The following is a 15,777-nucleotide window of genomic DNA, read 5'->3' on the forward strand; positions in this document are numbered from 1 at the left end:
ATTCAGCAATTACTCTACAAATGATGTCTTGTTAAACTAGAAATTCAGTCTGTTGGTATATGAATTTTCAGAGCACGATGCTTGTCATCCTTTTCAGTTTTAGAGAAATTTCCTAGGTGTTCATACAATAACATATTCCATTAATAGAAAAATAAACATACTATAAATGCATTACACTGAAATAAGACTTTATTCAGTTTCTGGCTCAAAATAGGTTGAAATGTCTTAAGCTTTTATATTATAGATTGTTACCCACATATTTTGAACATATGCACAATGTAGGATAGTCTAGCTATACACCTTTTTCCTCAAAAAAGGTGTATAGCCTAAGAAATGCATCATTACTGTGAAGTAGGAATAAACATGTTAAATACTTCAAATCTAAAAAAGAGGAAAACTGAACTTTTCTTCCTTTCCTCTTTTGGGAATGGGGTACTCTGCTACTTTTCACCTTCTCCAGTTCCAGAATCTGTTGCTTCTGCTCTTCATCCAGACTTTGAGTTTTGCTTTGTAAAAAAGCTCTTTCCTCTTCAAGTTGAGATAATCTTTCATTCACTCTTGATTTTTCTGATTCTAAGTCTTTAATTGTAACCTCCTGGGTCATCTGAGTTGCTTGAAGCATTCCAATATGACCTACCCCCAAAAAAGAAAGTCCCTTCAATTAAAAAACTGTTGCATCATGACATAAAACAGTTTATAGTTAATGACACAACTGTACTTTATACCTCAGTAGAATACATGGTCTGCATGTGCAAATTTTTCTTTGGTTTCCTCATTGTACAAAATGGAAATATTTACCATGGGAATACTTCTCACCCAACTAGAATAATTTAAATTAGAAAGTCATTTGCACATCACTGATGTTGCTCCCTGTACCTAGTACTGTTCCACTTTTTTTTTTAAAGCCTGCAAGCTATACAGGTTGAAATCAGAGCAACTCCTCAGAGTTCATATAAGTCTCCTGGGAGTAAAACAAGGTAAGAGAGGATGCAATGACTAATACTATGGAGCCAAAATAAGTAATTTTTTATTTTCTACTCTCTTCTTTTTTTCAAATTCTAACATCAAGAGGAAGAAATCTGTATTCGAGGAAAAAAAGTGTCAGACAGTAGTTTGCTGGGAACTGACCCTTGCTTTAGATAAGAAGCTAATAAAGAACTAAGGTGGAGTAAAAGACAGATAAGGATAGCAAGGGTATGAAAGAATAAAATAAATGACAACAAAAAAAGGGAGGGGAATAAGGAGAGAGGGAGAGGGAAAAAAAGGGTCTACATAGAAAAACATGGTTTAGGAGACACTGGTTCTCAAAGTAGCATCTGGCTCCAGCACTACCTGGGAACTCTAGTCAGAAATGCAGCCCAGCCCAGACCTACTGAGTCAGCAGCTCCGGGGGTGGGGCCCAGCAGCCCCAGACTCACAAACCCTCCAGGTAATTCTGATTCATGCTAAGGTTATTAAAAATGACTACTTTAGGGGAAGGGAAATCTGGAATTCACTGATAAGCCAATCAAAATCACAGGAGGCCCTCAAAGAACTAGCTCAAACAGCTTCGCTGGCCACACTAAACACTCAGACAAAATATAACTTCAGAACTGGCATGGGTCACCCATCTCTTCAAGTATGGGCTATGAAATGAGCACATCGGCCACTTCAGAAATGGGCAATTCATTTTTAGTATGTAAAACAAGCATTAATAACAAGGCAAATGAAATGAGATGCTGCAATTTACACACAGTTAAACTAATTTAAATACCTTAAAATGTATGCTTTTAAAGGACAAAACCTCTTAGAGTGCTTCATTTTTTTTAGTGACTGATTTACTGATGGTTTTATCTGTTATTTTTTAAATAAAAAATGTATTCCTAAAAATAAGCTATTATTTGCTTATCTTATGAATAATTAGTAAGACATTAGAGTCCTTGAACATATTGAGAGTCTAAGTAATTTTAAAATGTTAGAACACTAGCACTCTGGGAGGCCAAGGCAGGAGGATTGCTTGAGCTCAGGAGTTCAAGACCAGCCTGAGCAAGAGCGAGACCCCATCTCTATGAAAAATAGAAAAATTAGCCAAAATTAGTCTTGGTGCATGCCTTCAGTCCCAGCTACTTAGGAGGCTTAGTCAAGAAGACTGCTTGAGCCCAGGGGTTTGAGGTTACAGTGAGCTATGATGACGTCCCTGCACTCTACCCAGGGCAACAGAGGGAGACACTCTGTCTCAATAAACAAAATAAAATAATTTTAAAAATAAATAAATAAATAAAATATTAGGAGAAAAGACAAATTTTGTCCTGAGTTAACATGGAAATGTTGGTTTTAGCTGAGCATTACACCAAAACTGTGGTCAGACATACTAGCTTTGAGAACAAGATCTGAAGCTTGCTGTTGTAAACGTTCTCTGGCAGCTGCTAGCTCACTTTCCACTTCTTTGTGCTTGCTTAATAAGGCCATTTCTCCCTCCTTGGCTTCATCAAGCTGTTTTTGAAGAACCTAAGAAAGATTAAATAGCCATTATTAAAATGCAAGAATGATACCAACATAAACAATTTATTTAAATTATAAGCATCAGCTTTCTCTCAGTTGGAAGTCATACCTTACCTTGAAGGTACCTTGGTGAAGAAAATAAAATTAAAAAAGAAAATAAGAAGTCATACTTAATTATACCCAGTTTTTAAACCTGTAAGTAGTGGTGAAATTTATAACTTGATATTTTCACAAGCCGTATGATCCAATCAGGAAATATTATTTTACCCTTTCTAAACCATTCTAAGGCACAGATATTAAAAAACATAGCTATGACACTTTCTATGCCAACAAAACAAAACTTACAGAGAATTTTTGGCTTTCCCCGCCCCCACAGAATTGTGCCATACCTTTATTAAATTCAGGTTTATAAAGGAATCAATTTTTTGATCAATGTCTAAATATCAACTAATGGGCAAGCCATTATTAATGATGGAAAAACAAAAAACACAAACTCTAAGCCCAATATTTTAACTGTCCCAAACCACTTCTGGAAAATATTAACATGTTAAATAAATAAAATCGTTTTGTAAATAATCAGTAAGTTTTTCAGTTTATCTTTTTGGGCCCTTAATATCTGAAATTCTGAAATAATAGCTATAGGGCAATAAAAATTATCCCTTCATTATTTTTTTTCACAAAGGAAAAGCAGGTAAAGGCAAAATGGAAAAAAAGAAGTTGTTTATATGCTGTGAATGAAAAGAAGCTGATCCTACGCCAGCCAGACTTCTCTCCAGTCTACAAAATTAATATATCTAAAAGAGAAAACTGGGAAAAGAAATCCATGTGTTGCCTGTAATATTCTTTACTTACCTGAACATTGTTCTCTGCTGTAGCAAGTGCCATCTCAAGCTTTTGGCATTTGTCAACAAGACTTCCAGCTTCATCCTGTACCATTTGTAACTCCGTCTTTAATTTTCCTATGGTTTTTCGTAAAGTTGCTTCTTGTCCTTGAAATTCTTTTCTAAGATCAGCTTCCTTTTCTTTGCTGGCCTGTAGGCTTTCCGCTGTAAAAAGCTGTGACCTTTTCAAAGTATCAAGCTCACGTTCATAAAAGGACTGAGCTTTATTCAACTTGCCTTCATAATCCTCAATTAGTTTTTTCTGTTCAAGTCTAAGCTCTTCAAGTGTTTTGTTTAAGGTCTCCACCTCCAGTCTGTGCAGTTCCTCTGCCTTCTCCTGCCCTTTGTTGACAGAGGAGTTGTGATTCTGCTGTGACTTCAATAGCTCTTGGATCTCCTGTCTGTGAGCAGTCTGTAAATCTTCAAATGCCAACCTTTTGTCTTTCTCAAACTGTACTTGAAGTTGTCCAAAGCTCCGTAATCTTTCTTCGAATTTCCTTCTAATCTCTTCAACCTCTCTAGACATGGTCACTATGCGTTGGACGTGCTGGGCTTCTGCACAGAGTTGCATGTCCTCAACTCTGTGCTTATAAGCTTCAAATTCTGTCAAAGCCTGCTGCTTCATTTTTATGTGATCTTCTAATGATGCCTCTAAAACTTGAATCTTTCTCTTAAGGTCTAACTCCTCTGTCACTTTGCTTTTATACTGCAATATTTTTTCTCTTGTTTCTGCAAGAATTTGTTGGATTTCTTCTTCATGAGCATCTTTGAGGGCTTGAATTGCAGATTCATGCTCATCATTTTTAGTGTTCAAAGCATATATTACCTGCGTGGTTTTGAAGAAGGGAGAACTGAGTAAATCATATTCTTTTCTAATTTGTAGTTAATTCTTTCACTTGAATTGATATTTTTCTATGCACACAATATTGGCTATGGTAAATGTTAAACACTGAAGCATCATGCAATTGTTTTTGTACTAGGATTTGCTTAGAAAATTTCTATCTTAGCATAATCTTAAGATTTGTATTTGAAGACTTTTTAGTTATGATTTTAAAGCATTCAAAATTAAGTCAGTTTTACTGACCCTTTTTTTTTTTTTTTGAGACAGAGTCTTGCTTTGTTGCCCAGGCTAGAGTGAGTGCTGTGGCATCAGCCTAGCTCACAGCAACCTCAAACTCCTGGGCTTAAGCAATCCTACTGCCTCAGCTTCCCGAGTAGCTGGGACTACAGGCATGCGCCACCATGCCCGGCTAATTTTTTCTATGTATATATTTTAGTTGGCCAGATAATTTCTTTCTATTTTTAGTAGAGACAGGGTCTCGCTCTTGCTCAGGCTGGTCTCGAACACCTGACCTCGAGCGATCCACCCGCCTCGGCCTCCCAGAGTGCTAGGATTACAGGCGTGAGCCACCGCGCCCGGCCAGTTTTACTATTAATACAAATGAAACAGTGAGGAGGAAAGGGACAAAGGAAGCCACCTGGCCTAAGAGAAAGGAGTTCTCCTACTGGGGACCGTGCAGGGGATCAGAAGAAAAAGCCTCATAGTAAGTCTCTGCCCTAAATTGGTGTCCTAGAGGTAAGAGAGGCTTCGCATGACTAGAAGCTCTAGGCCCTAATCTTCCCCAAAGCCTCTTTTATCTGTTTAATGGCTTGCTTAAATATTTCAACTTTTAAAATTTCCTTTTCCAATTCCCCTATGGTTTGCTTTTAAAGCCGATCCTTTTCTCTCTCAAGTTTCTTAGTGGTGTCTTTACAAAATCCCATTAGTACTTTTCACATATCAAATGCTGTAATTTTACTCACTGCCTAATTTTCCCTCTGCCTCCAGGCAAGCCCCATTCCTTCAGCCAGAGTGTTTTTTCTTTTTCTTTTTAAACCATCCATGGAATGAGAGCCACAGTGTTTTCAGTACAGGCCTTTATTTTCATTTTAGTTCTCAGGTTTTAATGGTTCCACTGAGATTTCTCAACCTTAATTCCAAATGACAGCATATTCCCTGTAGAGTAACACTCTCCTTTCCTCCGTTCCTTGGATGCCCTCCACATTACCACTGTGGTCAAATAGTGCAATAGTCATGACTGTTACTTAAGGTTTAGAGATGTGCCTACTTTCCTTCTCCTGAAGTAAAAAGAAGTAAACACTATACAGTCCAAGAATCCAGAAGCTAAAAATCAGTGTCCTGGAGATTTGCTTATTTTAATGTGATCTTATCTGGCTGTAGAAATGAATTCCAGCAGCAGATACCAGAAATTGCAATTAAGATGCAAAAGTATTGCCATTTTTGTAGAGAACTCATTCATGCAGCTTGAGGCAATTGAGTTAGACTGGCTGGCTCTCCAAATATCCCTGGTAACCCCAGATCCTACTTGCTAAACATAGGCTGTCACCCTTTCGGACTGCAGCTGCTGCACTTGCAGAAGGAACAATACATATCAAAAGCCTATGCTACTGCAGGGGGATTACTTTGTCCACACGGGGCTTTGTCTTCCAGACCCAGTGCTCTGTCCACATCCTCACTTGGTCTGCCATAACTATTATGAGATGCGATCATAGCAATGGTAAAAAGATTGAGAGGTGGCAAGAACCCATCTGTCTTGCCACAGCAACCCCTTTTTCTGCAAGGTTCATAGGCAAATATGTACACAGAAGTGTTTATTCGTAGTCTCTAATTCCACATCCTAATTCCTAATCCCAAATTATGTCCCTAATGAGTTAATACAAATCCCATGGAAGACTCCTTTCATTTATGCATTTAAGCTTTAAAGTAGCCCATAACTCAACAAAGTTGGGTGTCTTCCCATCTCCTGGGGTCATACCTGCCTACCAAGTAAATGGCCAGAAGTGACTGAAAGGGTCTGTGATATATTAAGAAATATACATTTGGACTCTGCCCCCACTTCCTGACATAGAGCTCCTAAGAGCTTAGTAATTTCCTGAGCAACAGGATCATCAGACACAGAGCTCTTACCTACCTCGGAATTTCCTGGGTGATAGGAGCATATTTTGTTCTAATGAAGTAACTTTTGGTGGGCTCCTCGATGACCTAGGGATGGGGGCCAGAGGAAACAACCAAGTGACAGGAGGGTTGGAACTTCCAGTCCCACCCCTCAGCCTCCACGGAGGAGAGGACTGAAGGCTGATCACCAACGGCCAATGACTTAAGCAAGCATGCCTACATAGTGAAGCCTCCAGAAAAACCCAAAAGGACAGTGTTTGGAGAGCTTCCAGATTTCTGAACAAGTGGAGGTGCTGGGAGAGTCCTGCACCCCCTTCCATAACCTTGCCTTATTCAACTTTTCCATCTAGCTGTTCATCTGTATCCTTCGTAATATCCTTCATAATAAGTGGCAAATTTAAGTGGTTCCCTGAGTTCTGTGAGCCGTCCTAGAAATTAATTGACCCGAAGGAGTGAGGACTGGGAACCCTAATGTATATAGGTTGGTCAGAAGAACAGGACAGAACTTGGGGTTTATGACTGGCATCTGAAGTGGGCGCAGTCTTGTGGGACAGGGCCCTTAACCTGTGGGATCTGATGCTATCTCCAGGTAGACAGTGTCACAATTGAATTGAATTACAGGATACTCAGTTGGTGTCCACTGGGGAATTGGTTGCTGGTGGGGGGGAAACTTGCACACATTTTTGTGACCAGAGGTGAAATGTTCTGTATTGTATTAATTAGGAAGGTAGGAAAAACAATTTTGTTTTTTCCTATCTCAATTAGGGTCACTAAGGAACAACAAGCCAGAGAGAAGCCCACTCGCCAGAGTTCCTGGAGCAAAGCTGGTGTGGGCCTTAGGCCTCGGGCCCCCCAGGACAGGTCAGCACCCATGCCCACTTTATGTACTAACCACATGGAAGAAACGAGAATTCAAAGAGATAAAATCCCAAGGGAGAACCAAGCCACACCTTTAGCACTTTGCTCCAGGATATGATCTTGAAAAGAACCAGTCCAGGGTGGGATTCCATATTTAGGGAATGACATGCAGTAGGGAGGCAATATGTGAGCTTCACATCTTGTCAAAAATTTACTGAAATATTCTTCCTTTTTCTAGTATTTAATTTTCCTTCAGCCTTTGAAGAGTCAGCTCAAGTCCTGCCTCCTGTAATAAGTCTTCCAAGATCACCCAAATCCATGGGAGTCTATCTTCCTTTTCATATCCAGCTCCTCCATTTCCTTACCATTACTCACTCCTGATACTCAGTCAATGTTTGATTAATTAAACCTGGGAGGCCTTGACAACAAGGTTGGAAAGATGTATGAGGATGTTAGAGAGCCTGGAAAAGAAGGTGCAGATATAAAAGCACCCTAGCACTCAGAATGGTGAATAAAAAGGTGAAATTAAAGAGAGCAGAGGTAGGAATGAAGGCATTAAGTTAGAATGGGATTCAAGCAAAGTAAACAAAATATCTGACATAATAAAAAATGTTATGGTGAGGAGCTTTATTTCACTTTATTTTCTAATCCAGGGGTCAGAAACTACAACCTGTGGGCCAAATATGGCTGCTGCTTTGTCTTTGTAAATAAAGTATTACTGGAACACACCTATGTCCCTTTGTTTTTGTATTGCCTACAGCTTGAAGTAGCAGAACTGACCAAAACTGGATTTTTGAATCTAAGTAAAATTAATTTCTCCAACTTCCAAGTTTCTCAAATATTACATAGAGATCCTACTTATTCTACCCTAGTGATATTGTTATTTTAAGAACAATCTGTAAGGCTGGTGGCGGGCACCCCTCCCCTCTCTAATAAAAAAAAGGGGCCCACGAGACCTGTCAAAAACAATGCCTGCAAGGCCCAGCTAAGTTAAAGAATAGTCACACCTGGATGGTCACCCTGATAAGAGTCTCAGATCCTGGAATCCATACGTACTACCAGCCCCTCCTAGTTCTCAATACCCACCCTAAAACAGTAACGGAAAATTCCTAACTCTTGCGTGGAAAACTCCCCATCCCCCAGCTCTAAAACATATATACGCCTGCATAAAACTTCTGGGCAGCACGACTTCTCAGGCCCCTCTCTCGGGACCCGTGAACCTTGACCAGGCCCCTCTCTTGGGCCCATTACCCTCACCCGGGAGCGCTCAAATAAAGCCTTGTTGCTTATCCCTTTCAACTCTGCTCATCTTTCTTTCTCTGGCACCAACCATCCAAAAAACCTTAACAATCTATCACTGAAATTTTAAAACCTGATGTTATGTAACTATATTTCAAAAAATATAAAACACTAAAACATAGCAAAGCTTCCTTATTAGCTGTATGATTTACTTATGGAGAGAGTGAGACTAATTTTAAAGGGAACTTCAGTAATTGATCATAAGCATCCATAAAATTGGCTACTATTTTCCAAATAAGAAAAGGAAATTCTCTAAAGTCTCTTTTCATAAAATATTTTAAAAGACATTAGGAGATATTTGCAGGTTTTCTGGAACTATGAACATTCATGGAATGGAATAGTACATAAATCATTTCAGCAATTTCATAGTTTCATTTTATGCCAATAATGCATAATTTAACTATGTATTTCATGATGAATAACCAATAGAAGATTTTCAGACAATGTTTTCCATAGGTAAAATGAGAACAATTCTAGACCCTACTTTTTAAAATGATGGTTAGGTGAAAATAAGCAGTTTCTGAAATAGTTCTCATTATTGGCTGCTACGGACTGAACTGTGTCTATAAAATTCTTATGTTGAAGCCCTATTACCCAGTATGATAATATTTGGAGATGAGGCCTTTGAAAGGTTATTAGGTTTAGATGAGATCATCATAGTGGGGCCCTGATGATGGGATTAGTGCTATTTTACAAGAAGATACCTCACAGTTTGTTTCCCCTCTCTCTGCCCTGTGAGGACACATCAAGAAGGTGGCCACTTGCAAGCCAGGAAGAGAACCCTCCCTGGGGAAATGAACTGTCTGGCACCTTGATCTTGGACTTCCCAGCTTCCAGACTGTAAGAAATAAATTTTTGTTGTTTAAGCCACCTAATCAAAGGTATTTTGTTATGGCAACACAAGTTGACTAATACACTGGCAATATATAAATATGTTCCCACTAAAATCTAACTCATTCATTATAAAGTACATTAGTAATAAACTGCACTCACTGAAGTAATGTGTTATATTAGAATATTAATATATTTTAACTGAATCTTAATTGTTGTATATTATACCAACAGGCTTAACATTGCTAAGGCAAGGGAATCATTGAATAAATGAAGATACATTCATACAATGTAATACCATGAAAACATCAAAAAGCACATTTAAAAGAATACTTCATAATATGAAAAAAAGTATATAAAATAAAGCAAGCATATTCATAATACAAAAAAGTATACAATATAAAGCAAGTATACAATAAGGTCCAATTTTATATGAAGAAAATGTGTGCATATACATAAAGGTGTGTAAAGAAATAAACCAAATAAGGAGATTATATATTTCTAAGCCTTCTATAATGAATGTTATTAATAATAGTAACAGAAAACCAGAAGTTTAATCAGAAAATATGAAACCTTTTTAACAGATTAACAGTGATAAAAGAATGAATTAATATTCACAATGCCTTAGCTTTAGAAAAATGTAACAATGAAAATGGAAGCAGAAAATTTAAGGAACATTTCACTAATTACCAACAGAGCAAGTTTCCTTAAAAATTACCTGCTGAAATTAAATGGATATATAAAAATTATACTTAAACTTTTTAAAATATTGAATATCAATAATTATACTTATTAAAGATAATTTACATATTTTAAGGAAAATATAAAAAATCTAAATACCTAGATAAAATTTGATAACTTATTAGCAAATCTTTAATGGTCAATCCTGACTTTGTTCATTTTGCCTTTCTACTGCTTGCTTTAGCGAAGAACTATAATTGGCACAGGAAATACAACAGTGAATTAGATGCGTCTACACAATGTTTATTAGTCTTAATGGAGCTTAGTGGAGACAGGCCTTAAAGAAATATTTATTCAATGAGTCAAAGTAAAATTTTAATAAGTCTTGCAAAAGAGGAGAAATATAAAATGAGTCTTTGCAGGGAGTGGGAGATGTATGAGTATTCCCTTAATTTTGAGCAAAATGCTTTTGCTTTATTGCAGCCAGGATCTCTTAAATTAGTCAAAATGTTAAGGGGAAGGCTAGAGAGACAGAAGTCCAGCCTGAAGAACAGTAAGAGCAAAGGCACAAAGATGGGGAAGCACAGGACTCTGTGAGGGGAGAGATGGGGCCGGAGCTAGTAATATGTCCATGACACTGGTAACTGCCGGGCTGGACAAGGTCCAGAAGGGAGAAACACTGAGAAAGAGTGAAAAAGCCAGAGGACATGTTCTTGGGCAGAGTCCAGGGGTGGAGAGGAGGATGAGGACCCACAGACAGGCATGTGCTGAGATGAGGAAGAGAGGAATGGAGACAAGGCATCAGGGGCAAGATGCAAGGGATGCTCTGTGGACAGTGTCAGAGGCTGCACAAAAATCAAGAAAAATGAGGAATCTAAGCCACTACATTCAGAATCTAAACCTTAGAAGTAATCTTTGGGAGAGAACATTCAGCAGAGTGATGAGAGCAGAAACTAGAAGAAAAGTGGAGAAAGCAGATGAGTAGATGGTTACTGGGTGGAGGCAGTAAGATGGTAGAGAAAAACTCTAGGAAATGATTGGTAAAAGGAGGGGTAAAACTAGAGAACTAAGATGATGATGGCTTTTCCTTTTGATTTATTTATTTGTTTATTTATTTATTTTGAGACAGGGTCTCGCTCTGTCACCCAGGCTGGAGTGAAGTGGCATCATCATCACAGCTCACTGAGACCTCAAACTCCTGGGTTCAAGTGATACCAAAGTGCTAGGAGTGCAAACATGAGCCACCATACCTGGCCAAAGGATCCATTCTTCTAGCTGAGCCAGTCACCAATAAGTTACTTGGACCATTAGACATCAGAGTTAAAAAATATTGAAAAGAATCTCTCAAACTTCTCAAAAATATTGAGTTACTTACCTTTGCCACATAGGCTGTTCTAGAGCATTGACATAGACCAAAGCTCTAAAGCTCAGTTTATATTCAACAATATCCCAGGCCAGCCTGATAAGTAAATTTTCACAAATTGTCAAAGATAATTTCACAAATTACTAAATATTACTCAGTATCTTAGGGAATCTTATGTTTCTGTAAAATGGTTCACCATTTGCAGCCCAAGTATTAGCACCATATCCTTGCCATATAAGGGCATGTTAATAAAATATGCTTAAAGGTGTTTTTCTTTTGGAGGTGATGAAATTGCACAAATCCCTCCATATTTTCTTATCTACTCTACTGGTGATCAATAACAACATGCATTTATGCTACCTAGGTTACCCAGAAAATAGTATTAATCATTGCAATGTAAGAAAAAAAACTAAAGGGCTTATAGAACTGAATTCAAGAAATAGTCCCAAGTAGCTCATGCTAGCAAAATGAGGTGAATGAAAGAAAAAACCTTAAAACGAGGAGGTCATAAATGAACATGTATCTTAAAAAGAAAAAGCAAGAAGCAAAACCTACAGAAATCATTTAGTGCAAAATGAATGTTAGAAAGAACAAATCCCAAACTCTTTCAGCATGTGTACATGGGTGCACAAATATGCACAGATTTTCTTTTTTCTGAACCATTTGAAAGTAAGTCACAGCTATCAAGACTCATCATTAAATATTTATATACTATTTTCTAATATCAAATGCAATAGTAAATATTAACCTAATATTTTCTAATACACAGCCTATATTCAAGTTTACCAAATTATTCCAATAGAGAAATTTATAGTGGCTTCTCTTTGTCAATGCAGATCCAATCAAGGACCCTACATTGTATTGAGTCATCATATCACTTCAGTGTTTTTAATCTGGGGAAAAAAAGAAAACAACCCAACAAACCAAGGCTTCTTTTATTTTTTCATATTTTGTGACATTGACATTTTTGAAGAGACCAGACTGGGTGTCTTGTAGAATGCATAGACTTTTATAATCTTTACTTTACAGTTTTATAGTGTTTTTTTTTTTTAATGTCAAGTTTCTCCTTGTAGAAATCTTGTGTTTTCCTAATCCATCCTATCTATTAGTGCTTAGAGGACCTAATATCACATTATGAGGGCATATTTTATTAGTCTGCTTGCTTTTCCTATGTCACCCTTCCCCCCACCCTCTTCTAAACTAGTGTCCTTCTTTTGTAACAACCTATTCAGTTTAAAGCTATTAAAAAATAAGAACAAACATAGACGATGAATTTAATTCTCTTTATAAAAGGTTTAGTCCCTAAGACAAACCTTTCTACCTTTGTATGGCAAGCCCTTTATGGGGGCTTGCCGAGTAATAACAGCCGTCTCTGTGGATGACCTGTCCTTTCTTTTCCTGAGTAGAGTTTGTAAGCCAAAGGTCAGGCTCGAACTGTTCACCACTATGGAAGGAATTTTTTTAAGAGGGTGTGAGAGGTAGAGAAACAAAGTAAATGGCAGACTAGACATTTAAAGAGGATTCTAACAGTCTTTTACAATAAGATGTAAAGCTTTTTAACCTATAGCCTCAAAAACTATTCAAATATTCATTTTCCATTAACGGACACAGAACAGGATCTACCAGGGAGGTGCACTGAAGATGCGGAGTCCACGGTGAGTAGGATGGGAACAGATGCTTCCCACACTGAGGTGTTCAGCCCTGGGAATGAATTACTTTCATTTGTTTTCTTGGTTCCCTTTCTTTTGTTTGAATTAATAAGGAAAAAATTTTTTAAAGGCTGTTCTTCATACATTATATAATCAAATTAATTCCAGCAATAGACTTGTGTCCAAATAAAACATTTACAAGGCAGTTAACAAAAAGAGCTCATTTGGATTTATGTAAGCCAAGGGCACTATAAAGCCCAAATTTTAAAAGAATTTTAAAATCCAATTGCTGTGGGAAATAATTACCTTTAAAGATATACTTGCTATGTGTTTCTATAATTATTGTTGGAAAAATCTTTTGGAAAATATTTATAAAGTACAATAATGTTGGAGTTGTCTTCCTGTATGGTAATGTAGAATACATCTGTTCCCTCAAAAGGTTTAACTTAAATTCTGAAACAGGCAATAGAAGTCTTACCATACAGCTATGGTTCAGCACCCATGCAATGTGATCTGTGCTACCAAACTTTAGCAAAAAAATCAAATCATCAGCAAACTTTTCATGAATACCTACTATGTCCTCAACGCTTTTTTACATGCATTCTGGCAAAGAAGAGTACCAGTGTTCTTAATCTTACTTAAATAGGACTGCTCAAAATAAACATACACAAAATAATGGCAGACAATTTTAAAAACATATATTTACTGTCAAGCTATAGAGAGAGTACAGAATACTGTAGACAGCAAGAGAAAGTACTAGAAGAAGACTTGTAGTAACTAGAAAGGCTTGAAAGGGCAAAGGCAGTTGTAGAGAACTGTGGGGAAAGCAATTTGAGTTAAGGCACAAGATAGGAATGATTTTGGTGGTTGGTATGGTCTGATAATCCTCAACACAGAGAGGGTGAGTGCCAGGGAAAGCCAGTTAAGTTAAAAAGTTACTGCAATTTAATTGGCAAAATGGGTCTCTGTAGCAAATTTATGAGATTTACAATCCATATATATTTTTCTATTTGTATATCCACAATGGTGCTGGACAATAATTCTAAGACACATATTTTTTCCACCTTTAAATATTTCTTAAATTGGGGTGCATCATACAATTAATTGCATATCATAGTTTAATTGACAGCATTTTTTTCCTTAGAAGTACATAAAATAATGATGCATCTTAAAAATCAACCATTGCTATAAATCAAGAGTGCTACGAAGCCATTAGGAAGAATGGATGAATAAAATATTTTATGTTGAAAGTAGAACATAACTGGTTCCCAACTCTACAAATAAATTGCCTGAACCACTCACTCACAGGAACAGAAGTGAGCAGCTGGTCTCCTGAAGGGAAGGGGCAGGAATATCTCTAAATTGAGTCCTGAAAGAAAGTTGAGATTTTTAAATCAGAGAGACCAAATGTTTTGAAACATTGTAAAAGCAAAAAGCAGGATCAAAACAAAAAAAGGAGAATTGAGAAGTCAGGAGTTAGGACCCAGGAGAGAACTGGAAAGTAAGAAAACTGTAACAGGCCGCAGAGGGTCTCTGAGCAATCACTGCCTTCAGTGTTAATTCACCAGTGCGTGCATGAGCAAGCATATCAGGACTGTATAAAAGCATATAACTAAAGAAGACACAAAGGGAAGAGTGGTCAAATTTTTCAGGTTCCAAAGGTAATCAATATGCTTCCATCCACATTCTCCTAATCTCCTCCATACATAGCACTGTTGACTTTCCCCTTTTGGAAATCCACAGTCCTTCTTTTGGTCCAAAAATATATCCTCTGCTTCTTTTATTTCCTCTTGTTTCTCCTTAACCTACAACTTTGGGCATTCTACTGAAACTTCTTCCTTAGAAAGTTTATCTATCCTATTCCCTTTTAGGCAGATGACTCTCAAATCTACAATCCTGAGCCTTTCACATAGTGTTTATGTACTGAATGTGTGCAAGAGTTCACGTGAATGAATATATGCAATTGAATTCATCATCTCTCCTTACGCAAACAAGCAATCTCAATTTTTTTCTTTTTGTCTTTTCTACTGTCATATTATTCTCCCAATCCTCTGACCTTGAAATCCATTATTAATTTTCAGTGACCAACGTGTACTGACTCATCTTCTAACTCTCTATAGCCATCCATTCTCTATCATTGTGTTGGTCCAGGCCATTCATAACCAAGGCTACAGTGACTAGAAAGGCCCTTGCTGTTTCTTCTGGCCTCAGGTATCTCTGCTCCCATCCCTCCCGCCTACCATTAAACTAACAATCCTAAAACATAATATTTGTTAGATAATTTTTTATGCTCAAAACCGTATAAGATTCTGCTAAATGTCTTATCTTTTATGATAGCAAAGTCATCCAGACTTTGTGGTCAGACAAAACCTGGGTTTGAATCCCTGATGCTGCTTGTACAACCCTGGCCAAGTTACTCAACTCTAAGTATCTATCTCCTTATTAGTAAATTAGGAAGATTAGAACCTACTTCCTGGGATTCTTATAAGGATTGCCTGAAATTAGGTATTGAAAACATCCATTATAGTGTCTGGCCTACCAAAGGACTTCAATAAATGGTGTTAAACATTATCTATCCTGAATTACCCACCCAATGTAACTACATATTTTCTTACCAAAACAGACGCTCTGTTCCAGTCAGGTTGGCTTTCCCTAAAAAGACCACAGTTTTTCTAGTCACAATGAGATGGCTCATTTGGTTCCTAATTCTAATATCCATACCCATGGAATGTTATTCTCCTTGTTCTCACTACCTTACACAACTGTTACTCACCCTTC

General features: G+C 37.4%; 1 protein-coding gene across 10 annotated transcripts in view; it reads right to left on the reverse strand.

The window, feature by feature from the left end:
* Positions 1 to 15,777, reverse strand: part of FAM184A (family with sequence similarity 184 member A) — a 99,483-nt gene that overhangs the window by 54,236 nt on the left and 29,470 nt on the right. For all 10 annotated transcript variants that reach the window (XR_006733559.1, XM_045544263.1, XM_045544267.1 and 7 more), the window contains exons 2-4: positions 3,334 to 4,188; positions 2,352 to 2,487; positions 452 to 633 (exon numbers count right to left, since the gene is read on the reverse strand). Coding sequence is in view for 9 of the 10 variants with exons in the window: in XM_045544263.1 (XP_045400219.1) it covers positions 452 to 633; positions 2,352 to 2,487; positions 3,334 to 4,188 (1,173 nt within the window). In the remaining variant the exon portion in view is untranslated. The remainder of the gene's footprint in view (positions 1 to 451; positions 634 to 2,351; positions 2,488 to 3,333; positions 4,189 to 15,777) is intronic.

The sequence above is a fragment of the Lemur catta genome, chromosome 2, assembly GCF_020740605.2.
Source record: "Lemur catta isolate mLemCat1 chromosome 2, mLemCat1.pri, whole genome shotgun sequence".
NCBI classification, from domain to species: Eukaryota; Metazoa; Chordata; class Mammalia; order Primates; family Lemuridae; genus Lemur; species Lemur catta.